Source organism: Labrus mixtus, chromosome 15 (assembly GCF_963584025.1).
Source record: "Labrus mixtus chromosome 15, fLabMix1.1, whole genome shotgun sequence".
NCBI classification, from domain to species: Eukaryota; Metazoa; Chordata; class Actinopteri; order Labriformes; family Labridae; genus Labrus; species Labrus mixtus.
Window position 1 is genome coordinate 17348531 of NC_083626.1, and position 19948 is coordinate 17368478.

At 41.3% G+C, this 19948-nt stretch overlaps 1 protein-coding gene across 1 annotated transcript; it reads right to left on the bottom strand.

Annotated features, from left to right (window-relative positions):
- Positions 1-133: 133 nt before the first annotated feature.
- Positions 134-19945, bottom strand: ift122 (intraflagellar transport 122 homolog (Chlamydomonas)). Its single transcript, XM_061056906.1, has 29 exons — positions 19801-19945; positions 18235-18301; positions 18060-18144; positions 17884-17962; positions 17716-17792; positions 17469-17535; positions 17228-17374; positions 15582-15657; positions 14467-14658; positions 13939-14077; positions 13612-13814; positions 12669-12806; positions 12399-12563; positions 12028-12225; positions 11702-11842; positions 11326-11379; positions 10527-10688; positions 9524-9690; positions 8331-8502; positions 7072-7174; positions 5087-5227; positions 4871-4968; positions 3782-3882; positions 2410-2575; positions 2185-2302; positions 1945-2073; positions 1250-1323; positions 974-1138; positions 134-771 (listed from the first exon to the last, which is right to left on the bottom strand). The coding sequence occupies exons 1-29, from the start codon at positions 19842-19844 to the stop codon at positions 685-687; spliced, it is 3555 nt and encodes a 1184-aa protein (XP_060912889.1). The 5' UTR covers positions 19845-19945; the 3' UTR covers positions 134-684.
- Between the last annotated feature and the right edge of the window lie 3 nt (positions 19946-19948).

The following is a 19948-nucleotide window of genomic DNA, read 5'->3' on the forward strand; positions in this document are numbered from 1 at the left end:
GGGGCATAGCGCTCGTAGCATGCACTCTCCCCTCCAGCTCTCTCCTTCACGGACAAAAAGTTCAATCAGCAAGAGTAAGAAGTTAATATTACTCAAGCTTCCTTTGTAACATCATTAAGGAGAAACACTGTCATAAAGTATACCAAAAATATTTTATTGAAAAGGCTTTGTAACAAAATAAAAATACAATCTCATGACTGGACAGAAGATGACATTTCCTTTCCTGGAATGAAAAGCACAGTCGAGTTTTTGTATAAGCCTGTGGAATACACTTGTTGGCAGATATAGCGGTTGAGTTATAACTTCCTTTCCTAAACAAATAGATTTCATTTTAAATAAATAGATTATTACAGTTATATATATTTTTTTAAAACTCTACACAAGATGTAATCAGTGACAGCCACCAGTAATCTGATCTTGATCATCTAATTGGGTTGATGGTGCAGTTTGCTCACACGCTATAATGACCGACACACACACACACACACACACATACACACACACACACACACACACACACACACACAACACAGTTATTACTTCAGTCTGACTCCTTCTTGAAGGACAACACCCTGCTTTTAACTTGATGATTAACAGCTATCTATGTATATCCAAGTGACAAGATAGTAAAATGTCAAAAAGTACATTTTGAAAAAAAAATACGCTACACTGAGATTAAGTGGATCAGTTTGGTTCATCAATGGGTCTGCGACAGTATGGACAACAGTTGTGTTGAAGCACCAGCAGCTCATAATCCTCACTATGGAACATCTACAAAGAAACACAAATAATGCAAAATTAGAACAGTCTGGAATAAAGATATATTAGAAGAAATGTTATCTATATTTAACAAGTATTGTGACAGAAATAAAACAGCTTCAACGGTGTAACTTAGACAAGTAATGAGAAGAAGACAGACAGACAAGGATAATGTGGGGGGATACATGAGCAGTGTGTCTTATAAATGCTGTACCTTGAAGCAGGTGGGGCACATGGTGATGCTCACATCGGGCAGCAGGGAGCGGAAGTATTCCCACTTGAGCGGCCTGGGCCAGCGTTTGATCAGCACGTCCCTCCTGCTCATGGAGCGCAGCGAGGGGCGACTCACCTTGACTGGGACAAAGTTCGAACCCCCCTGCTGTTGGGACACACACACATTCTATTACGGACCCTGTCCTTTTTACCCTCTCCAGCTGGTTTGCCCAGTTGGTGGAATATTAATCGCCTCATCTCCTCTGTCCTTTCTTACCTCGAAGCTCATTTTGGCTGTAAATGGATCTTCCTCTGAGTCATCTAAACCATCCATCCTCAAAGCCTGAGGCTCTGATTGGTTGTAATTAAGAACAAACAACTCAAGCAACATATTTCACACATCTTACAATCACATTTACTCCTTATGCACATTTTCTGTAATTCTATATTTTCAACACTGGGAACACCATTCTAAAATTATCCCTCCGAGACTAATCTAAAAGCAAGAGTGCCAATCAGTCGTGCCTGTCAGTCACATGATGGCTCTGGAGGAACAGAGCAGACCTCAATGCCCTTGAGTAAGTGTCTGCCAGCTAATGCAGGTTAATCCCTGCACCAGGGCTGTGGCTACGGCTCGCGGAGGGTTAGTGTCATTAAGATGAGACAGGAGAGCCTTGCTAACCCTATTAGCTCGAGAACTAAGATGACTTAGCTCTGACAGCTTACCCACCAGCCCAGAATCGAGGCCAACACAGACTAAACAGCTTCTTAGAACTGTCACAGGGCAGAGGAGAGTCACATGGTTCATTTTGAAATGCAGTGTGTTAGGGCAGGGATTCAGACTCGCAGGGGCAGCAGTGAGCAGTAAATAATTCATAAAAAGCTTTTGAATCATGAGTTTCTGTGTGTGTGTGTGTGTGTGTGTTTTTATGCATGTGTGAAGTAACATTTTTTTTTAAGACTTAAGGATACCACCATTGTCCATGTCCTGCCAGCGTGCGTCCCCCTCGTCTGTTTGAGGAACTTCTAGGTCAATCAGTGACACAGCCTCTTCATCACTGATGCCCTCCTCAAGGTAGAACTGCACCAGAGGCAACACCTCTGTACACGAGGAGATATGCCACATTAAAAACACAAATGGAGTCCTCTCTGAGCAAAGTAATGCAGACAATCTTTTTTTTTTTTTTTTTTTTTTTTTTTTGAGTCACTGACCGTATGATGAAGCAGAATAGATGAAAGGCTGCCTGCAGTTGATGCACGAGCTCCCTTGGTTGTGCAGCAGGGGGTTGTTGGTGGAGCAGCGGTAGCACATCATGCCGTCAATCAGGTCCTGCAGGAAAAACATGAAAGTTAAAAATACACAATCAAGAACAGGGGGCAAGAATAACTCAGGGCAATTTAAGTTACGTGCTTGTATATCCAAGTCTAACAACACACCTCGCTGTCGTGAAACGGTTTGGAGCGGATGGTGAGGCTTCCCAGCTCTATGGACTCCTGGAAGCGGGAGGGAATGTGCAGGTCCTGGAGCTTCTCGTAGGAATACCTGGCAAGCTTATAGGCACCCAGTTTTCGACTCTGCTTTGCCAACGCATACAAGGTGTTACTTATTATCAGGTCAAGAAAAACAATTGCAAGAGGAACAGTTGGAATTCTTAAAATAGTTGAAATTAGGACAGTGATTTTATTTGTTTTTATTCATCCTCAAAATGTATCTTATGTGGAAAATATTGAAATATGCATTTATTAATAGACATAATTGTACATTGCCTCATTTCTCTTAATGAGTACAACAAGAGCCACGCTGAGCCAGCAAACATTGGCTGCATGCCTTGGAAGTAATACCTTGTTATGGCTGCTTGTGGGTGGTTGTGTGTGTGTGTGTGTGTGTGTGTGTGTGTGCTTATACAGGCATGTGTGCCTGTTTTGTGTTTGAGAGGAGGAAATTGTTGCTTATTTGTATTTTTAAAGAGACAGATTGTTAAGAGAACAGCTCTGAGAGTGGCAATGACAGGTCAATGAGTTGCAGCTGCAACAGCTCTATGCTGGCATACCTCCATCACCTGAAAACTTAACACTACTCCTCTCCACTCATCCCTCTCCAGCTCCTCCCACACACCCAGTTCAGTTCTGTTCCGCTACTGGGACTGTTGATAAATGCACATCCTCCTATTGTATGACTCGTTCAGTGCAGCTATTTTGTGACAATGTGTTTAATTGTTCACAACAAGTCTCACACAGCCCGGCTAAGTCTATAAATCGAAGTTCAAAGATTTTGGAACACCTCCGTTAGGCCTCAGAGGATTCCAGCAGCCCTACCTCATTTCCTCCTCAAAGGCTGGACTTTCCTTCCTCATGCTCTGCCTCCTCTGTGTGAGTCCAAATGGATTTGTCGATGTGGCTGTGTGTGTGCTGGTGGATCTGTGTGTATATTTGTCCAAATCAAAGCACATTGTGGAGAGTGTTTAGTGTGTTTGTGTATGTTTGAGAACGCTCAAAGTAATCAAAGCGTTTGTTTAGACGATGGAAGAAAATGCCTCTTGCTGACATCTTCTCCTTCTTCTCATCATCAATCCCATTTCTTTCTCTCAGCAGCAGCATGGTTTCCGCTGTGGCGCCAACACTTCCGCTTTCCTTCTATTTCTATCTCTGTTTGTTCCATCATTTTATCATCGCTGTCTGTGCCAGTCTTGATTTCAGATTGGCATGTCTGTTCTTGAGAGTTTTCCAAAGAGGACAGGCCCCACAATACTTGATTCTAAAAATATGTGCTTGATACCTAGAACTATGTTAATTCACCATGGAAGGATACACTTTAGAAATGCCTGGTGGTATGTTCTTGGTGAGGTTGCTCAGGAGGAACCTGCAGATGTTGAAGAGTGTCTCTGGCATGTGGGAACTAAAGGGCTCATCCTGCGGGAGAAAAGCAAATGGAAAGTAAAAGGGATTACAGCAGCCTATCCTTTATTGTGCCTCATACAACCTCAGTGTGCCCTTCAGGGGACAAAAGACATGCTAAAGCAATCACTAACAGGACTTTATCCTGAAGTTGAGTTCAAATCTATAGTTCTTGCGCAGGGGAGTCAAAGTGACATAAAGAGGTTTCCTGCTCTGGTCTGGATCACAGGGATGCCTCACTGTGTTGCAGGGGTGCAACCACAGCCCAGCAGAGAGCTGAAATAACAACCCGAGGACACTGACACAGGCCAGCTCACCCATACATATCGCTCATAACCAGGAATTACTAGTGTGTAAGCAAGTTAGGGCGAGGGGCTTGGAGACAACCACTGATTAGGTCGTCATCATGATCAATCAGGCAGCTGGTTTCCATGGCGAGAGGGGTCAGAGTGGTTGCAGGAAACAAATCATTTTAGCGATTGAATACAGGGCTCATCCATCACGATGAGCAGCTACGTGCGGTATACCCATCTGAGATTTCCTGTCCGTCAACTTTTAAGAACATTAGCCAAAAACCCTAACAGCGGTGGTTTCTTTGAAGTTCTGGAGGATTCAATTCCCCTTCACTGGTCACTCTCTTTTGTTCGCTTTACCTCTGTGCATATCTCCTTTACCCTGACTCCTTTTTATAGATTGACATAATCTCCCTGAGCCAGACCTCCTTCTTGTCAAGCTCACAGCGGCCTGAAGAAATTCGAGTGCAAAAGTTGATTAGACAGTGGGCAGAAACGCAGAGGGGTTGTCAGCATATCTAAAATAAACCACAAGACGAACAGGTTGCGTTTCTGCCCAAACAGAAATCGGACCACAGAGTGGGTATTGTTTCCAGAGCTTTCAAACTGACAGCCATTCTATGCTGGCCTGGTGGGTTCTAAGGCCTCCTGCCATTTTAGTCTGGTCTGGTTATTGAAGATTAGAGTTGACAAAAGTAGCGTGTTCTCACCGTGTAGCGCTGAATTGAGCGATACACGTGGTAGAGCTCGGCAAGATGCTGAAAACGCTCAAACTTCTTCAGCATCTCTTCTCTCTGGTCTTCACTTTCTGATTCAGAGAAACACAGAACATTACGTTTAATACAAAGAACACTAAAGGTGCAGTGTAAAAAAAAAAAAAAAAGAAAAAAACTTTAATTTTTAGAAAAACAAAGACTGGGTCTCACCTCTAGCAATGTCTAGACACTGCATGGACAGCATCCAATAATAGTAGCCTGCATCATTGAACCTGTTCTCAACCACGGCATTGTGGGTAAGCTGTTCCAAGACTTTCACAGCTTCATTTTGTCGCCCTGCCTTGTGAAATGCTAAAGAGTGATAAAAAAAAAAAAAAAACAAGGACAGAAAGAAAGAGGTGAGGGACCGATCGTTATATTGTGCCCTTGAAAAACTGTTGAGTCTCGGGGCATTGCTGTATTTGAAGTGCCAATCGAAAAACATGCTGCTTTATTTATTTATTTCTGGGTGACACCTTTGCTGCTAAGTTGTCGCTGTTGTGTGGTTGTTGTTTTTTTTGCACCTAACATCCAAGAAATTATTTCACAATGAAACACTTTCTTTTTAATTAGAATTTTTGTTGGAGTTGGAAGCGCTCTTTGTTTTGGCACTTCCACTCATGTCCTGAAAGAGCGAACAGACAAAAGAAAATGTTTGAAACTGCAATTAAATCAGAAACGCTAGCAACCAAGTGGAGAACCTTATGTAATTCCAAAAAGTAGGAGGCAGGCACCAAGGCAAGTACATACATAAAAACACACAAACACACGCTTAATAAATGCCAGAATCAGTTCAAACAGGACATCGTTTCCCTTATATTTTACATGTAATTACTAACACACATGAGGCTGCTCCTGAATATGAAAAAAAAGAACAGAACAGTTTACCGTTATAGCTCTAATAAGCCTGAGCTCTATTCTTCATGTTCCTATCAGAGGGATAATTAGAAGCAGCTTTAAGGAGTCGAGCCCACCAGTGACCCCTTCCCTGCAACCACAGCAGGGGTCAGGATATTTCAGTGGTAAATATTTATCAGTCTACCTCACTGGATAAAAACCACAGTCAGCTGCTGCTGGTTAACGTCAGAGAGAAGAACACTCCACTCACAGAAACCAAGAAAAATACATACGCTGAGAAATGCTGGGGTTTTCTGTTCCTCAAACTAACAAATACAACAAGCAATGAGCTAGAATGGTCAATCCAAACTGTAAGGTAATCTTTAGGATGATTGTTATCTCAGCACCCGAAAATGTTGAGTATGTGTATGGAAGAAATAATGTCAGTCAAGCATAAAACACAACTTTGTGAATCTTTGCTTCCAGTTTTCCATTAAGTTAATCATTTTTGTATTATCCACTTTTGCAAGGATTTAAATTGAGGGAATAAAAAACAGCAACTTAGATACAATACTTAAACCAAACAAAATACAATTGAAACACAAAAAATATAATATATATTTTTTTTTAGGTACATGGGAAAAAGCTGCAGACCCACAAGAAACTTTTGATGGAGCTCTTGAAGCTACAAAGTTATGTACCCGACCACCTCAGTCCTGTATTTACCCTTTTGAAAGCTGCTGTTGAGATTTACCAGTGCAGTGGACAGAGGACCAAACCAGGATATAAGGCTCAATTACAATCACAAGCAACACAATTCAGCGTCACAGACCGCCTAAAATACACACAATCAGCAAAACATGTGACCATAAGCAAGCTCCAATACAATCAGGCGACCTGTTCAGTCATGTATCCAGAGTTGAGACAGGCAGAGGAAGATTATGTAGACGGGGAAATATGCCTGCTGAGATCATAATTATAAATCTATGAGCTGATTATAACTATGGTTACAGTTGGTAATCATCATCAGAGCAGCTTGTAGTACTGGTGATTAGAGGCATGCATGCATGTCATTCAGTTAACAGGCAGCCCGGCTCTGTTCTGCTTCGCTCCAGCAAAGAGGATCATGTTTAACAGTGGATAGTGAGCATCTTAAGGAGGGAGTGAAAAAATGTCTGTGTCCAGAGCTGGCCCGGGGGGTTTTATCACTTCCATATGTAAACACTGGCTGTGGCTGCAGACTTTAATGTGAGACAGAAATAATCCTGGAAACACTTCAAAATAAGAACATGACTTGTGTAGTGGTGATGCAGACTCACCTTTCTGTGCCTCTTCGAATCGGTCGTTCTCAGCCAACCACTGTGCATAAGGCACGAAGACGTTGTTTTTGAACTGGGGGTGCTTTTCCACGAGTGAGAAGGCCTGAAGAATTCACACATTACTTCCCGTCAAAACATTGCAACAGCATTATTAATACGTTTAGAACCAAGAGAAGTGTATGAGCTAAGTTGATTTCACACTCAATTAGAACTAAAACTGCAGCTCTTGTGCTGATTTGAATGACAGGATATAAAGGGCTGTTGTAGCGCCCCGTGGACACACATTTGCCTGTCAAGGTGATTGATTAATCTAAATGTCCTGTAGCAAAACGTGAGCCAAGAAACACACACCGTACAGTAAGAGAGAGAAAGCGTGAAAGTGTGTGTGTGTGTGTGTCTCAGGTCTGTGAGCCCAAAGTCGTTTGAAATACTTGTTTTAGAAAAGAGAGGGTGCGGCAAATAGCATCCATATGGCCAATTCCAGTCTGAGCGCTGTCCTGTCTCGTTGACCACCTCCCTCAGTGAAGGACATAAAACCCAACAGTCCCCCCCGTCCCCCCCCCCGTCTGCTTTATCGTTATTCCTCTCTGAGGATCAAATAAATATCTAGGAAGACTTCCTCAGACAAGACCGCAGAGCCATGTGATCTGTATTTGATGTTCTTTTTTTGCCTCTTCTGTTTCACTATTTAAATCGGCAATATGCATCTCTTTTACGCCTAAAACTCGATTACAGACTGCAGATGGATTAAAGAAATGCAATATTTCCTTCTTGTTTTCTGTGCAGCATGATCGGCTCTGATGGAGGAATTTGATTGGAGGAAGAATGGAGCTTTAAGCTGATGCTCTTTCGGTGCTTTGTGAGTCTCACTCACTAATCATCATGTGGGCATGGATTCAGAGAAATCCAAAGCCGGATGATTAGCTCTGGAGTGTGTGTGTGGTTTAGGTTTCAGTGCATTAGGACATTAGGCAGAAGTATTGTCTTATTGTTTGCCTTCAGCTGTGGTAACTTTAACAAATACAGCATACCTTTCTGAAGATCCCTGCAGAAACTAAACAAGCCATAAACATCAAGTGATCTGTAAAATGGGTTTCTGAGTAATGCAGAAGTTTGTTTTTAGCACAGACCAATGTGGCTCACATTGATCAGGATGCTCTCCTCTCTCTCTATTTATACACTATATGTAGTATGTAGAGTATATATAAGCCATGATGAGCGGAGCAGGTGTGCCTCCTGTGTGCAAAAGTGTGTCACACCTCGTCCCAGTGCCGGGTTTCCACATGCAGTCGCACAAGAGCCTGCAGGTCTCCCATCTTGGAATAAGTCTCTGAGGCATAGCCGTGGTGCTTCAACTTCTCGAAGTATTGCGCACACTTTGCAAGCGGCTCCCGTTCAGCCTTGTCCAACTTGCGAGCGATGTCAATTAGCCTGAATGAGAGAAGAGAAGAGTAATCACGCACACACATAACAGATAAGGCGAGTTTCATGGAGGGCCGTTGTGTGAAGTTCCCATCATGAGTTCAAAAAGAAAATGAAGCAGTCAGGGTCACTAACTGGATCAGATGTAGGTTAAAGATCGCTGACTCTGTTCAGCTGCAGTGTTTGTTGTGCTGACCCACAGCTCTGTGGCTCCACAGGAGGCCTACAGCATGCATACAAGAGGTCAGATGGAGTTTGGGGTTCTGGCTGATCAATTTGTCTGGATTAACCAACAAACACTCACACACCTCATGTCAAGTTTACCTTTTAATACTAAGTGAGACACATGTTCTGGATATTAATAATTTCCTCCCTTTTTGCTACTCGTATGCATCAAAGATTAAAATTTAAAGATTTTCCTCCAAACATCTTTTGAGCCAATTTATGTCTGATGTGGTTTTTTTCTGAGAGAAAAGTTTTAGAGACCTAGTTAAAAGAAATACTTCAAATGGTATTTACTCTTTTAAACTCACTGAAAAAAAATCTTTGGATGTTTTCTGTATCACACTTGTGTAAGTTGCATACTGGACAATGACTGGCTTCAAATCTTGGTCGTACGCACACCTCTTAAACCTTGATTTAAAGTGAGACAGAGAAACTTACCCGGTCCAGCAGATGGTCATAAAAATCAGCCACCCCTTGTGACAAACATGTTCTAAATTTTGCAGAAAGATGGAGGAAGACTCAAAGGAACTAACAACAACCAACACATGTTTGTATTGGAGTTGAGAGAACTACAACACTGACAGTAAAAAAAAAGTCATTTTAGACACTTAGTGCAGTGTGTGAACATTTCAAACCACTTAACTGTCTTTGTTTGATTAACTAGAACATTTGAATATTAACTATATTCAAAGAAGTATACCTTTTGGTACATCATGGCCCAGTTTAGAGAGTTGACAAAGGAATTGAAGTGTTTGTGTAAGTGTGAGACTATTCTAAAGGCTTTCATACAGTGACTGACACCTACATGTCTGCCCAGCCATGCTCTCCTATAATGTCTATGGCTTTAAGATGTTCTCCTGCTGACAGGTACATCTCAGCTGCAGCCCGGGGCTCCTTGCTGCTCTTAGCCCAGTCTGCCTGTTTGGTCATCAGGATCCGAGTGCTCTTAGGGTCTGTCGCTCCAACAAATTCCTGCGAGAAAGACACACAGTTACAAACTTAGTAAAATACCAGTGGTACCAGTGGTCGATTCTCTGGAAGGAAGTAAGGGAAGTCAAGTTCAGACTGCCATAACCATGTGGGTTAAGGCTGACACAGGAGGAAGAGAGTCACACAAACATCAGGCTGCTGGAAGACCTTTGCCTCCGGTGTCCATGCTACTTAAAACAAACAGCCTATAGGGCCAGATGGTCACACAGCCACATAAATATACAGCATGCACATCAAACATGCATACAATCTGATACGCACACACACACACAAATATATATATATAAGCAAGTCATGGTTGTGTCGTCTGCTCGAGCATTGCGGATGTAATGCTGCTGATCAAAGTCCCCCCCCCATATGTAAACATATTAAAGCATGAATTGGCCTCAACTCCAACTGACCTCCTCATCAAAGTATTAATCTAAAAGCAGACGCTTGCCATATTTCTCTCCATTGGTGCTCCAATTCAAACTACTCAACTGTGTCTGTAGGTGACTCTTGTGTTGCATAGGTCTATGTGTGTAAAAGCACGGTGTGTGTGTGTGTGTGTGTGTGTGTGTGTGTGTGTGTGTACTGATGTAATGATATGTGGATATATGTGGAGATTCTAGTGATATATGAGCAGATGAAAGACAGACAGTTAAGGGGGGCTGTTTGAACACAGTGCAGGGCCCCAACTTGGCATAACTGCACATGATGAAGAAAAACACATGTTCTACGCCCCTAAAACATGCAGAGAGTTTCAGGTTGTTCTGTCCATATTGATAAAAGGTATGCTGTACATGCGTTTGAGTTTTTTTGTCAATCGATTTAATCACCTTAGCGTACTCAAACATGCGCAGGTCAGTGTACATGCTCAGGGCTCTGGATTCATGGCCGGTCCGTTTGTAGAGCTTGGCTGCCTCGTGGAATTTCCCCTGGTAGGCATAGACGTCTGCCAGGAACAGCTCATTGTCGCTCTCACCCCGCTTCTTCCTCTCCTGCAAATCAGTCAACACGAACACTGGCATGGGTGTGGAGATAAACATTCACATGCATGTACACACACACTCACCCAGAGCAGTAAGGCACGAGTGTTCACACACACACACAGTGAGGCAAACAACCATGAAAACACTCAAGATTATTGTCCTGCTGGCCGGCTCACTTATGAACCCAAACTTACCTTTTAGACCATCAGTCACAATGAAATTAGAGAGGATTACTGTTTATACAGCTTATGATTAAAAGTGCTTCATATCAAAGAGCACACATTGGTCTTTTCAAACAAATGAAAAGCAGAAACGTTCTCCTGTCGCGAGCCAAGTTGAAAAAAAAATGTTATATCAAGAAATGTAATGTGTGCTTTTTGTGTCTATATATCTGCTTGCATGTGTGTGTGGTTACAACTACAGGTCATGATACAGAACCCTCCATTTTGGACCATTTTAAGTGTAGCCCTGGGAAAAATCTAGCAATTACATGCATGATAGTGATAATAAATGTGATTGGCCCAGTCTGCCTCAAGTCTTGTCTAACTTTGGCGATGTCAGCGAGCAGAAAGAAAAACTCAACTTGGCTCCTCTGATATATAAAGGGATTTGGTTCCCCCCCCCAGTATTGAAGATGATATATTACCTCAATGCTATTGATGAGCTCCAGATAGCGCAGGTCTCTGATTCTGATGAAGGCCTGAAAATATAAAAAGGCAATACATACATTTAATCAATGGCTTCTATGAACCTGATTTCTTTGTTTTCTTTTGCAGTGCTAACCTTATAAAGATACGTCCTTCAAATGTAATATTTGAACACTGTTTGTGTTTGTATTTGGTTGCCGGGTTATGTTCATTCTGTATATTGTTGGCCAGATGACCTAAGCCTATGAGTAAGGGCCCATGAAGAAGTGTTGTAGTCATATATAAGGAAGTTGTTGCTTTTTGTACACTTTGATGTTTCTGGGAAAATAAGTCAATTGATTAGGTCAGTGATACAGCAATTTGTGTGTAACTGACCTTTTTGGCAGTGTCTATATCAAGTCCCTCCAGGGCCTCTGTGGCTAAATCCCTCCAGTCACTGTCTGTCACACCCAGACAGGCGATCTGATAGGCCTCCTTAAACATCTTCCTCTCCAGGTACTGGTACATGGGTGCTGACTGTAGAGAGCAATAACACCACCATCATAAATAATTGCCTACCTTGAAATTCAACACATACTTGACTCAATGAACAATAGAAAATGAATCCATCCATACAAGCAAATTTTTCATGTCAACATTACTATAACAGTTGGCCTCAGTATCACATCTGGACTGGGTGGGGCCATCAACATACTACACACCTGAGGCACCTCCACAGCAGACATCGAATAGACATGGAGACAGAAGATCTTAGATCCGTTGTAGCCGACCATGAAGCCTTGCATCTTCTGCTGATGTACTGGAAAGTTGCTGGCCTTGATGTTCAGATAGCCGTTGCCAGAGAAGCACAGCATGTCCTCACACTGGGTGTTCCAGGCAACACTGTTAGCATTAGGCTCCTACAGGGGAAGCAAGAGAGAGGGGGGGGCAGATAAAGGGCGAAATACATCTAGAGGTGACTGTGTCCCATCGACTAGAAATGCATGTCTTAGGTATTTCCAGCTCTGAATTGCATTTAGACATCTTGCAAATTTCTCCATTGTACACTCTAATCTTCCTAATGCCTGCTGACCTGAAAAAGCAGCTCTTTACTGTTGATGTCGAACACCAGGAGAGTGTTGTGCTCATCCACCACGGCCAGCTTATTGCGGGAGGCGCTCATGTCCAGGCAGCGCACTGAGGTTGACAGCTTCAGCAGTGTGATCGGAAACGGGTTGTCAACAAATATCTTCAGGATCTACATCACAAATAATGATAAGCGACACATAGTTTGAATACAGCATCAGTTTTTTTCGTATTCAGTTTCTTAGTTTGAGGGGATGTATTTTCTCACGGTACTCACGGCTCCATTCTTTAACCCTACTAGCAGGCCCTCTCTGCCTTGTGGACCGCCGATCACTTTAATGTAGCGAATTAGTGACTCCATCACCCATTCTTTTTCCCTCACACTGGTGAAGGACATGCACTGGAGCCTCTTCTCCTGCAGAGTGGTGAAAAGTGTGACAACTATTACATTTACAAATGATTTTGTTTAATTTTTTTGCAGTCTGTCAATCTCACCCTTTACGTTCTTTAAACATTCTCATAAAATGTCCAACAAATCTCAGCACTTTGTTGCTTTAAACACCGCAAAGTGTGGCTTACTGACAGAAAGCAATGCTATAAAGATAAACAACGATTCGATTTGACACAGATATACACAGCCCATACGATCACAGTCCATTTATATGGTCTAAAAGCTGTCTGAGGCATGAAACACAAGCACGCCTCCGAGAGAGAGATCTGAAGCTCCTCTGTCACACACAGACAGATTTAAAGGGAAATAACCTCTGTGCTATGGCTGCTCCTCCTCCCTACCATCCTCTGTCAAACACACACAGACGAGAAGCAGAGAGGAACCCCAAGGGACACCCACTGGTTCAACACTGTGGTCCCTCCCCTTCATTCAACTGTCTCAATTTATCCAGTTTGAAGAGGGGATGAGTAGAAAGGAGAGACATAGCCTGCAGAGCACATGCACAGCTGGAGCCTTTTGCGAGCAAGGCAGAAACATCTGGGAAAGCAGCAATTCCAGGATATTATCATTTTTCTCTCGGCTGTTTGGGCTAGAATTGAATGGCTAAACACCGATTCACTTTGCTTCCATCACGTTAATAGTGCTCAAATGTCTCTACGGCGTCTTGTGCAAATCTGTCAAGGGTGCATTAGTGTTATTTAAAGAACAAATAGTGTTACTGCAGGTCAGTAGAATTCAGTCTGAGAAGCACAACCCTTTGTCTTCTGACCTGACACAGGATGATATGCTGGGAGCAGACCACCAGCAAGTTGCATTCAAACTTCCTGCCAATTTTCTCCTTAATGCGATAGTGCATGTCCGAGGAGTCGTCCGAATAGAGCTCGTAGATGAGGATTTTCTCTGGCAGCTGGATGGCAAGACGGTTTCTATAGATGGCAATCTTTTTCACCAGCTCGCGACACTTGATCCTAACTAGAGAACGAGAGAAATAAATGGGGGGGGGGGGGGGGTCATGTTAAGTGTGTGAGGAAAATTTGCTCATTTATATTGGTATCAAAATATTTCTACTAGTATAAAGTTAACATGCTAAGTGCACCTTTTTGTTCAGTAATGAGGTGCTGGACAATGACATCAGTCATGCTGTCTCTGTAAGCATAGCGATCCTTGTAGAGGCCGTGAACTGTACTGAAGATAAGTTGGTAGCAGGCAATGGTTCCATCCTGGCAGCCCAGCACCTAGATAAGAGATACAAATGTAGCAGTACATCCTATTAACACCTCTAAGAAAAGACTGTGAGAGTGGGAAAATGTTCCTGTTGTTAAAGCATCTACATGGTGCAACTAAGAGAATCTGCCACTTGCCAATTCCTAAATGTATGCATCATCACCTTCAGTAAAATATAGTTAAGAAAGAGTTGCTAAGGTGTTATTGTAAAATAAAAATGGCTTGTTTATCTGCGTAGCTTCAGATACATATCAGGGAAATGTATTAAATGCGGACTGACAGTCCGATTCTATTCTGAGCTTTATCAGTGTTACCTCAACTTACACTCCAGCGAACACACTATTATTCCAGGGTAGGGATAACTTCTATTGATATTCGTCTTCACGTTTCATGGACCCACCACAAAGTTGGAATCAGGCTTAACCCTGCACGTCCACACCCAGGCATTCTGCTCCCCGATGGTTCCTAGCCGCACACCATCTTTAGTGTAGAGGGAGGCCTGTTTATCCGAGCCACCCATGACTATATACTCCCCCTTGGAGAAATAGCTGATGCAACATGGGTCATAGGTGAGGGTCCTGTCTTTTCCAATCTGAGAGAGACAAAGAGAGAAGAAGACATTAAACCAAGAATAAAAAGAGCATTTCTCATATTTATTGCCCAGGGGCCTGGGCCAATACTTCCCACTGTCTGGGGCTTAAACACATCAAAGTCCACGGCACATTCAACTATCCCTTTGAGTGTTTGATGAAAAGAAAGCCTTTCTCTGATTTAAATGGCCTCTATTGTATAAATGTTCAAAGTCCATTTGCACAACACCATTCTGCGCATCTGTTTCTTCTCACTCAGCTGCCTGACAATACAAAGTTTTTTTTATTTTATTGAAAACAATCCCTGGTGTTGTAATCAAAACAGAATGTTCACTGCAAGAGATGAATAGGCCAGTGACAATATATTAGCCAAAGGCATAACGGCAGAGTAATGAACAGTGCATATTTGTCCATAATTACGGTATTGCCTGAAGGGAATTTAGGAGGAAGGAGGGACAGTGAGGGGCCCATTAAAGCCTAGCAGGATCCCTTCCAATGTACTGTTATGGTTTCAATAGACCCTGACAGACTGATTACAACAGGAAACACAGGTCTTAAAATCACCAAAGTGTTTGCAATAATATTCATCTTAGGCAGGCAGACTTAGCAGACCTAGTATTCTTGGTTTTATTGCAATAGAAATTCATAGCGCATACAGTGCATTGAGCTGACAGGGTTTCAAAATGCTATTAGAGCGCTGGCATTTACAATGCAAGTTAATGAGACAGCCTTTATTTAGTCACCTAAATGCCCTTTAAACAGTTTGAAGTGGCAGACAAGCTCGTTTTATTGGAATACAATGCATAAGACCTGCTCATTCAATATGTACATGTACAACATACATTGACAGTGTTTGTTGCATTCAGGTGAAGGCTGTTGTAGGTGAAGACTCAGGATTTGTACATTAGAGCTGTGCTTTATTCACCTGCTTTCCACTGAGCTGATAGAAGGACAGCTTCTGACCCCAGTCTGCCACAGCCAGAATGTCATTGTGCTCATCTCTGTGAAAATACAACACAAATGATTTTAGACAGAAGTAGTCCTGTGAACATTCAGTACTGCAGCTTCTTTCTTTGTTTAGGTGGAGATAACATTTCAAATCACAGCCAAGAGCTTACCCTTCAACTAGGGGAAACATGGTCTTTATAGAAAGCTCTAAGTTTTACTTTGTTTTACTCTAAGACACAGTATTTCAATGTCAGGACCCAGAGTTTTATTTATCTTTATTATTGTAATATGCAGTAAGCCCATATATATGCATGTAAACACTTGAGCTGAGAAGAATTCACCTTCTTGAAGTCCATGAGTGAAACTGAATCCTCAACAGCTCAAGAGAAACTTTCCTGACTTTCCTGACTTTATGCTCTGAACTTACATGACCAATACAATTCCATAAAGCCACTAGATAACACTGTATCGTGTGCATCATTTCATTTCTTCCTGTCTGTCCCTTTTTCTCACCTAACCTATTCTGTAGCTCTGGGCTGGGGCTGGATCTGAGCTCCTCGCGCTCACTGTAGGGAGCATCAAAGATGGGGGACAGCTTCTCCATCTCATCACCATTATCATCATCATCATAATCCTCATCCTCACAGAATCTGTTCAAACTTGCAATGGTAAACCGCTGCCACCTGCTGGCCCTAGACAGACTGTTCAATTGAAAAGTGACATACTCTTATTCCAAAATCATTTCTCATAATGTTGCTACATGTATGGACACTAGTGTATAGGGCACATACATTCATATTCAACTATAACTTTATTACTATCCTGAAGGAAATTAGATATGCAGCAGTCATCAAGACACGACAGATACATAAAGGAAAATATCAGAAATACAGACATACTGAAAATCCACAGCTCAATTCAATTGAAAAACAAAGGTACTTCAACCTCACTGAGGCAGAGACCGAAAAAGTTAAGACACAGCACAGAAAGTGAATTACCGTAAAACTTCTATTAATAGCCCAGGCTTTTATTTCCTTCAGGTTATAAAATGACCCTGCCTTCATTTGGGACAGGTGTCAATACGAGACAGGCCTCTAATTATATTTAAACCAAACTCACTCACAGCAAAGATGGGAAAGACTATATAATTGTAAATGTATAAAGAATATTTAACAGTGTACAAGTCTAATTCGATCTTTCTTTGTAACTCAGCCCATCTATGCCAAAATGCAGCACTTATTTTGTCTCTTTTTTTTTTTTTTTTTATCAGTTAACTATTTCTAAAATAAATGCAAAGGGGCCTTTAATTGAGAGTTGCCTGTATTTGTCTAAACGTGCAGCAGCAACAGGCTAGTAAAAAGTACAAGGCCTTAAATTGGGATGGGCTTTTATTTGAAGAATAAATCATCAGAAATATAATATAAAATTGTAATATAAAAACCTGTCTAACCCCTCTACACATAAAGAGTATAAAAGAATGTCTGGAACGTCTTGTTTCTGTTCGAGGCACTCTGTGACGACGGCCAGAAGGAAGGAGATCATTCAAATGAACTGGTGAGGACAGGATACTACTGTGCTTGTTTTTCTTACAGTTTCGTGCAGCAATCATTCATAAAAACTCACTTCGAGGGGTTCCAGGCTATAGACCAGATAGGAGAGGAGGAGCCACCTGGACGCTCTATCTTCACCTTTTCCTCTCCATTCTTGTTCCGAATGCTCACCACCCCATTCATCATCCCAAGGGCAAGGTACTGCCCATCGTTTGTCCACCTACCATCAGAGCAACTCTTAAATATAAATTTGCCACATTAAAGTTGACTAATGCTGCTGAAAGTTAAACAAACAAAAAAAACAACTGACTTACCCACAACATGTTATTTTGCTGCTCACTTTGTGTTTGTTCACAGATTTTTGCTCCGGGGACCACAGACCTAACAATGTAAAGAATGTGAAGTAAAGATGTCCCTGATAGGGTCAACATCTTAAAATATATGAATTATATAATATAAGTTTAGTGGAAGAGGAAATACTGCATTTATCTCTGAGGGGAAGATACATATATATATATATGTATATATATATACATATATATATATAAAATCCAAACTCACCAAAGTCCCCAGAAGAGCAGGAGGCAAGTTGGTGAGTGACGGGGTTGTAGGCAACACACTGGATGGAGTCATTGTGTCTACAGATAAACAGATGCATAGATGGGTTTGGACAGTTGTACACCATTGAGGATGTTTTAACACTAATGCTCTAACAAAAGTGACACTTACGTATATTTTAAAATACCCTCAAGTTTAGAAGTCCATATGATGATGCTTTTGTCTGCTGAGCCTGAGGCAAACCTTTTACCTGCAGAGTGAAATGGTTAGCAGAAGAAAAAACGAGGACTGGTACAGAAACAAGTAGAGACACAAATGAGGAAACAAAACCCAAAAATCGTACGCACCATCTTTTGCATAAGCCACACAGTACACTATGTCTTTGTGTCCTTTTAAAGGCTGAATAATATTGCCATCTGCTGTGTCATAAACCTGAAACAAAAATACAATATGTTAAATGTCAAAGTAGAAAATGTACTCGAAAGATTTGTGCCTCAGCCAAAGAAAACATGAGAGCCTTACCAGGACACGAAGCCCTGCTGCAACAATAAGCTGGCTGCCATCTGGCTTGAAGGCAAGGTCATAAACACTGCAAATGAGAATAATAGTGAAACATCCATTTAATTAAGCTATTAGTAGATAGGCATTGTGATGATCTGTTAAAATGTAAATACATATACTATTCCTAATTTTAAGAGATGGCTAAAACGTTTTTGTTTTTTTATCAAGCTCATAGTTAGAGCTTGACTTCAACTATTAGTATCACAGTCTTACTTATATTACCATAATAATAATTGTTAATCTTGAGCTGCTTGACTCCTACTTCTAGAATTCACATTATCAGTATCATAGCTGTTAACACCAATACTAGACCTGTTGACTTCCACAGGTACAATAACTATTATCAGACTATTGTCATTTTTTTTTTCTGCTAATATTACAAATCAATTGACCATATTATCAGCATGGTAGATGTAAGTCTGTTTATTTGTTCATGTTGTTTTTGTTACTCTCTCTCTCTCTCTCTCTCTCTCTCGGCCCACACAGTCCCTACAGATGGCTGTTCACCATGCGCTTGGATCTTCTGCTTGTTAAAAGGAAGTTGTTCTCTTCCAATGTTGCCAGATGTTGCCATGCGCTTGCTCCAGGTGGGTTAATGTCGGGGTCTATAAAATAACAAAGGGTCCGGTCTAAACCTGCTCTTTGTGTAAAGTGTCTTGTGATAACGTTTGTTATTCGTTGTTTGTCATTTATGTATGTTTTCTCGGCATCGTTGTAAATGAGGGTCCCTCTCAATGATCTCTCTGAGAACTTAAATAAAGGTTAATGATGATGATGGTAATGACTCACAGCTATTGAAGTCTAACTGATTGATTTATTGAGTAATTGAAATAAGAGTATTATTTCATAGTGGTAAATAAAACATCCTTGGACTTATAAAAATATAAATTGATAGAAAATAAGTTACATTATTGACCTTGGAAAAACAGGATTACAAAAAAGTATGTCACATGGTCCATACTTTTATTTTAGCCAGAGAGTTCAGTCAAAACTTTATTAACTAAAAGACTTTATCTATAGATAGGATGTTTTTTTATTTAATTATTATAACGCCTTTGTTTTATTTTATTTTTTGCAGCCCTAACCAATATTTCAGTGTTTTGGTGCATTAAGAGTTGAATGTTGATTACATCGGATTAAAAACTAAATAGATCTTGGTAGCTTCAGAAAACACATTTTTCGTCACTTAGAGTAAAAAATCATAAACAGCAACAACACAGCTACTGCTAGCTTATTTAACATTACCATTACCGAGCATGCTTTAAACAGTGCTATATAAGAAAGCTGTCATGTTTCGGCATTAAAAGTGCACATATTTTGCATGACATATAAGTTTAAAAAAATATGTAATATCTTAAAAATGGTCTTATATGAACGATGAGCAAGTTGCTATGGTGCCATTGCTAGTTTACGCAGCTAGCTGGCTAACACTAGTTTACATAGCAACCGTCGTTGCTAACGACCTAGCGTTACATCCCAGTACTGGGCACAAGTTGACAGTGTGAACTGAATAACTTAAACTCTCACCATTGTTCACGAACTGTGTCTTTCCATGCTAGAACGGCTCTCATTTCCACCTATTAAAAACAGATAGGACGGTTGGGTTTTTCTATAACAACAGGTTGTGCCTTTTTTCATACTAAGCTCCGTTTTCATGATTCGGTCCTACTGCGCA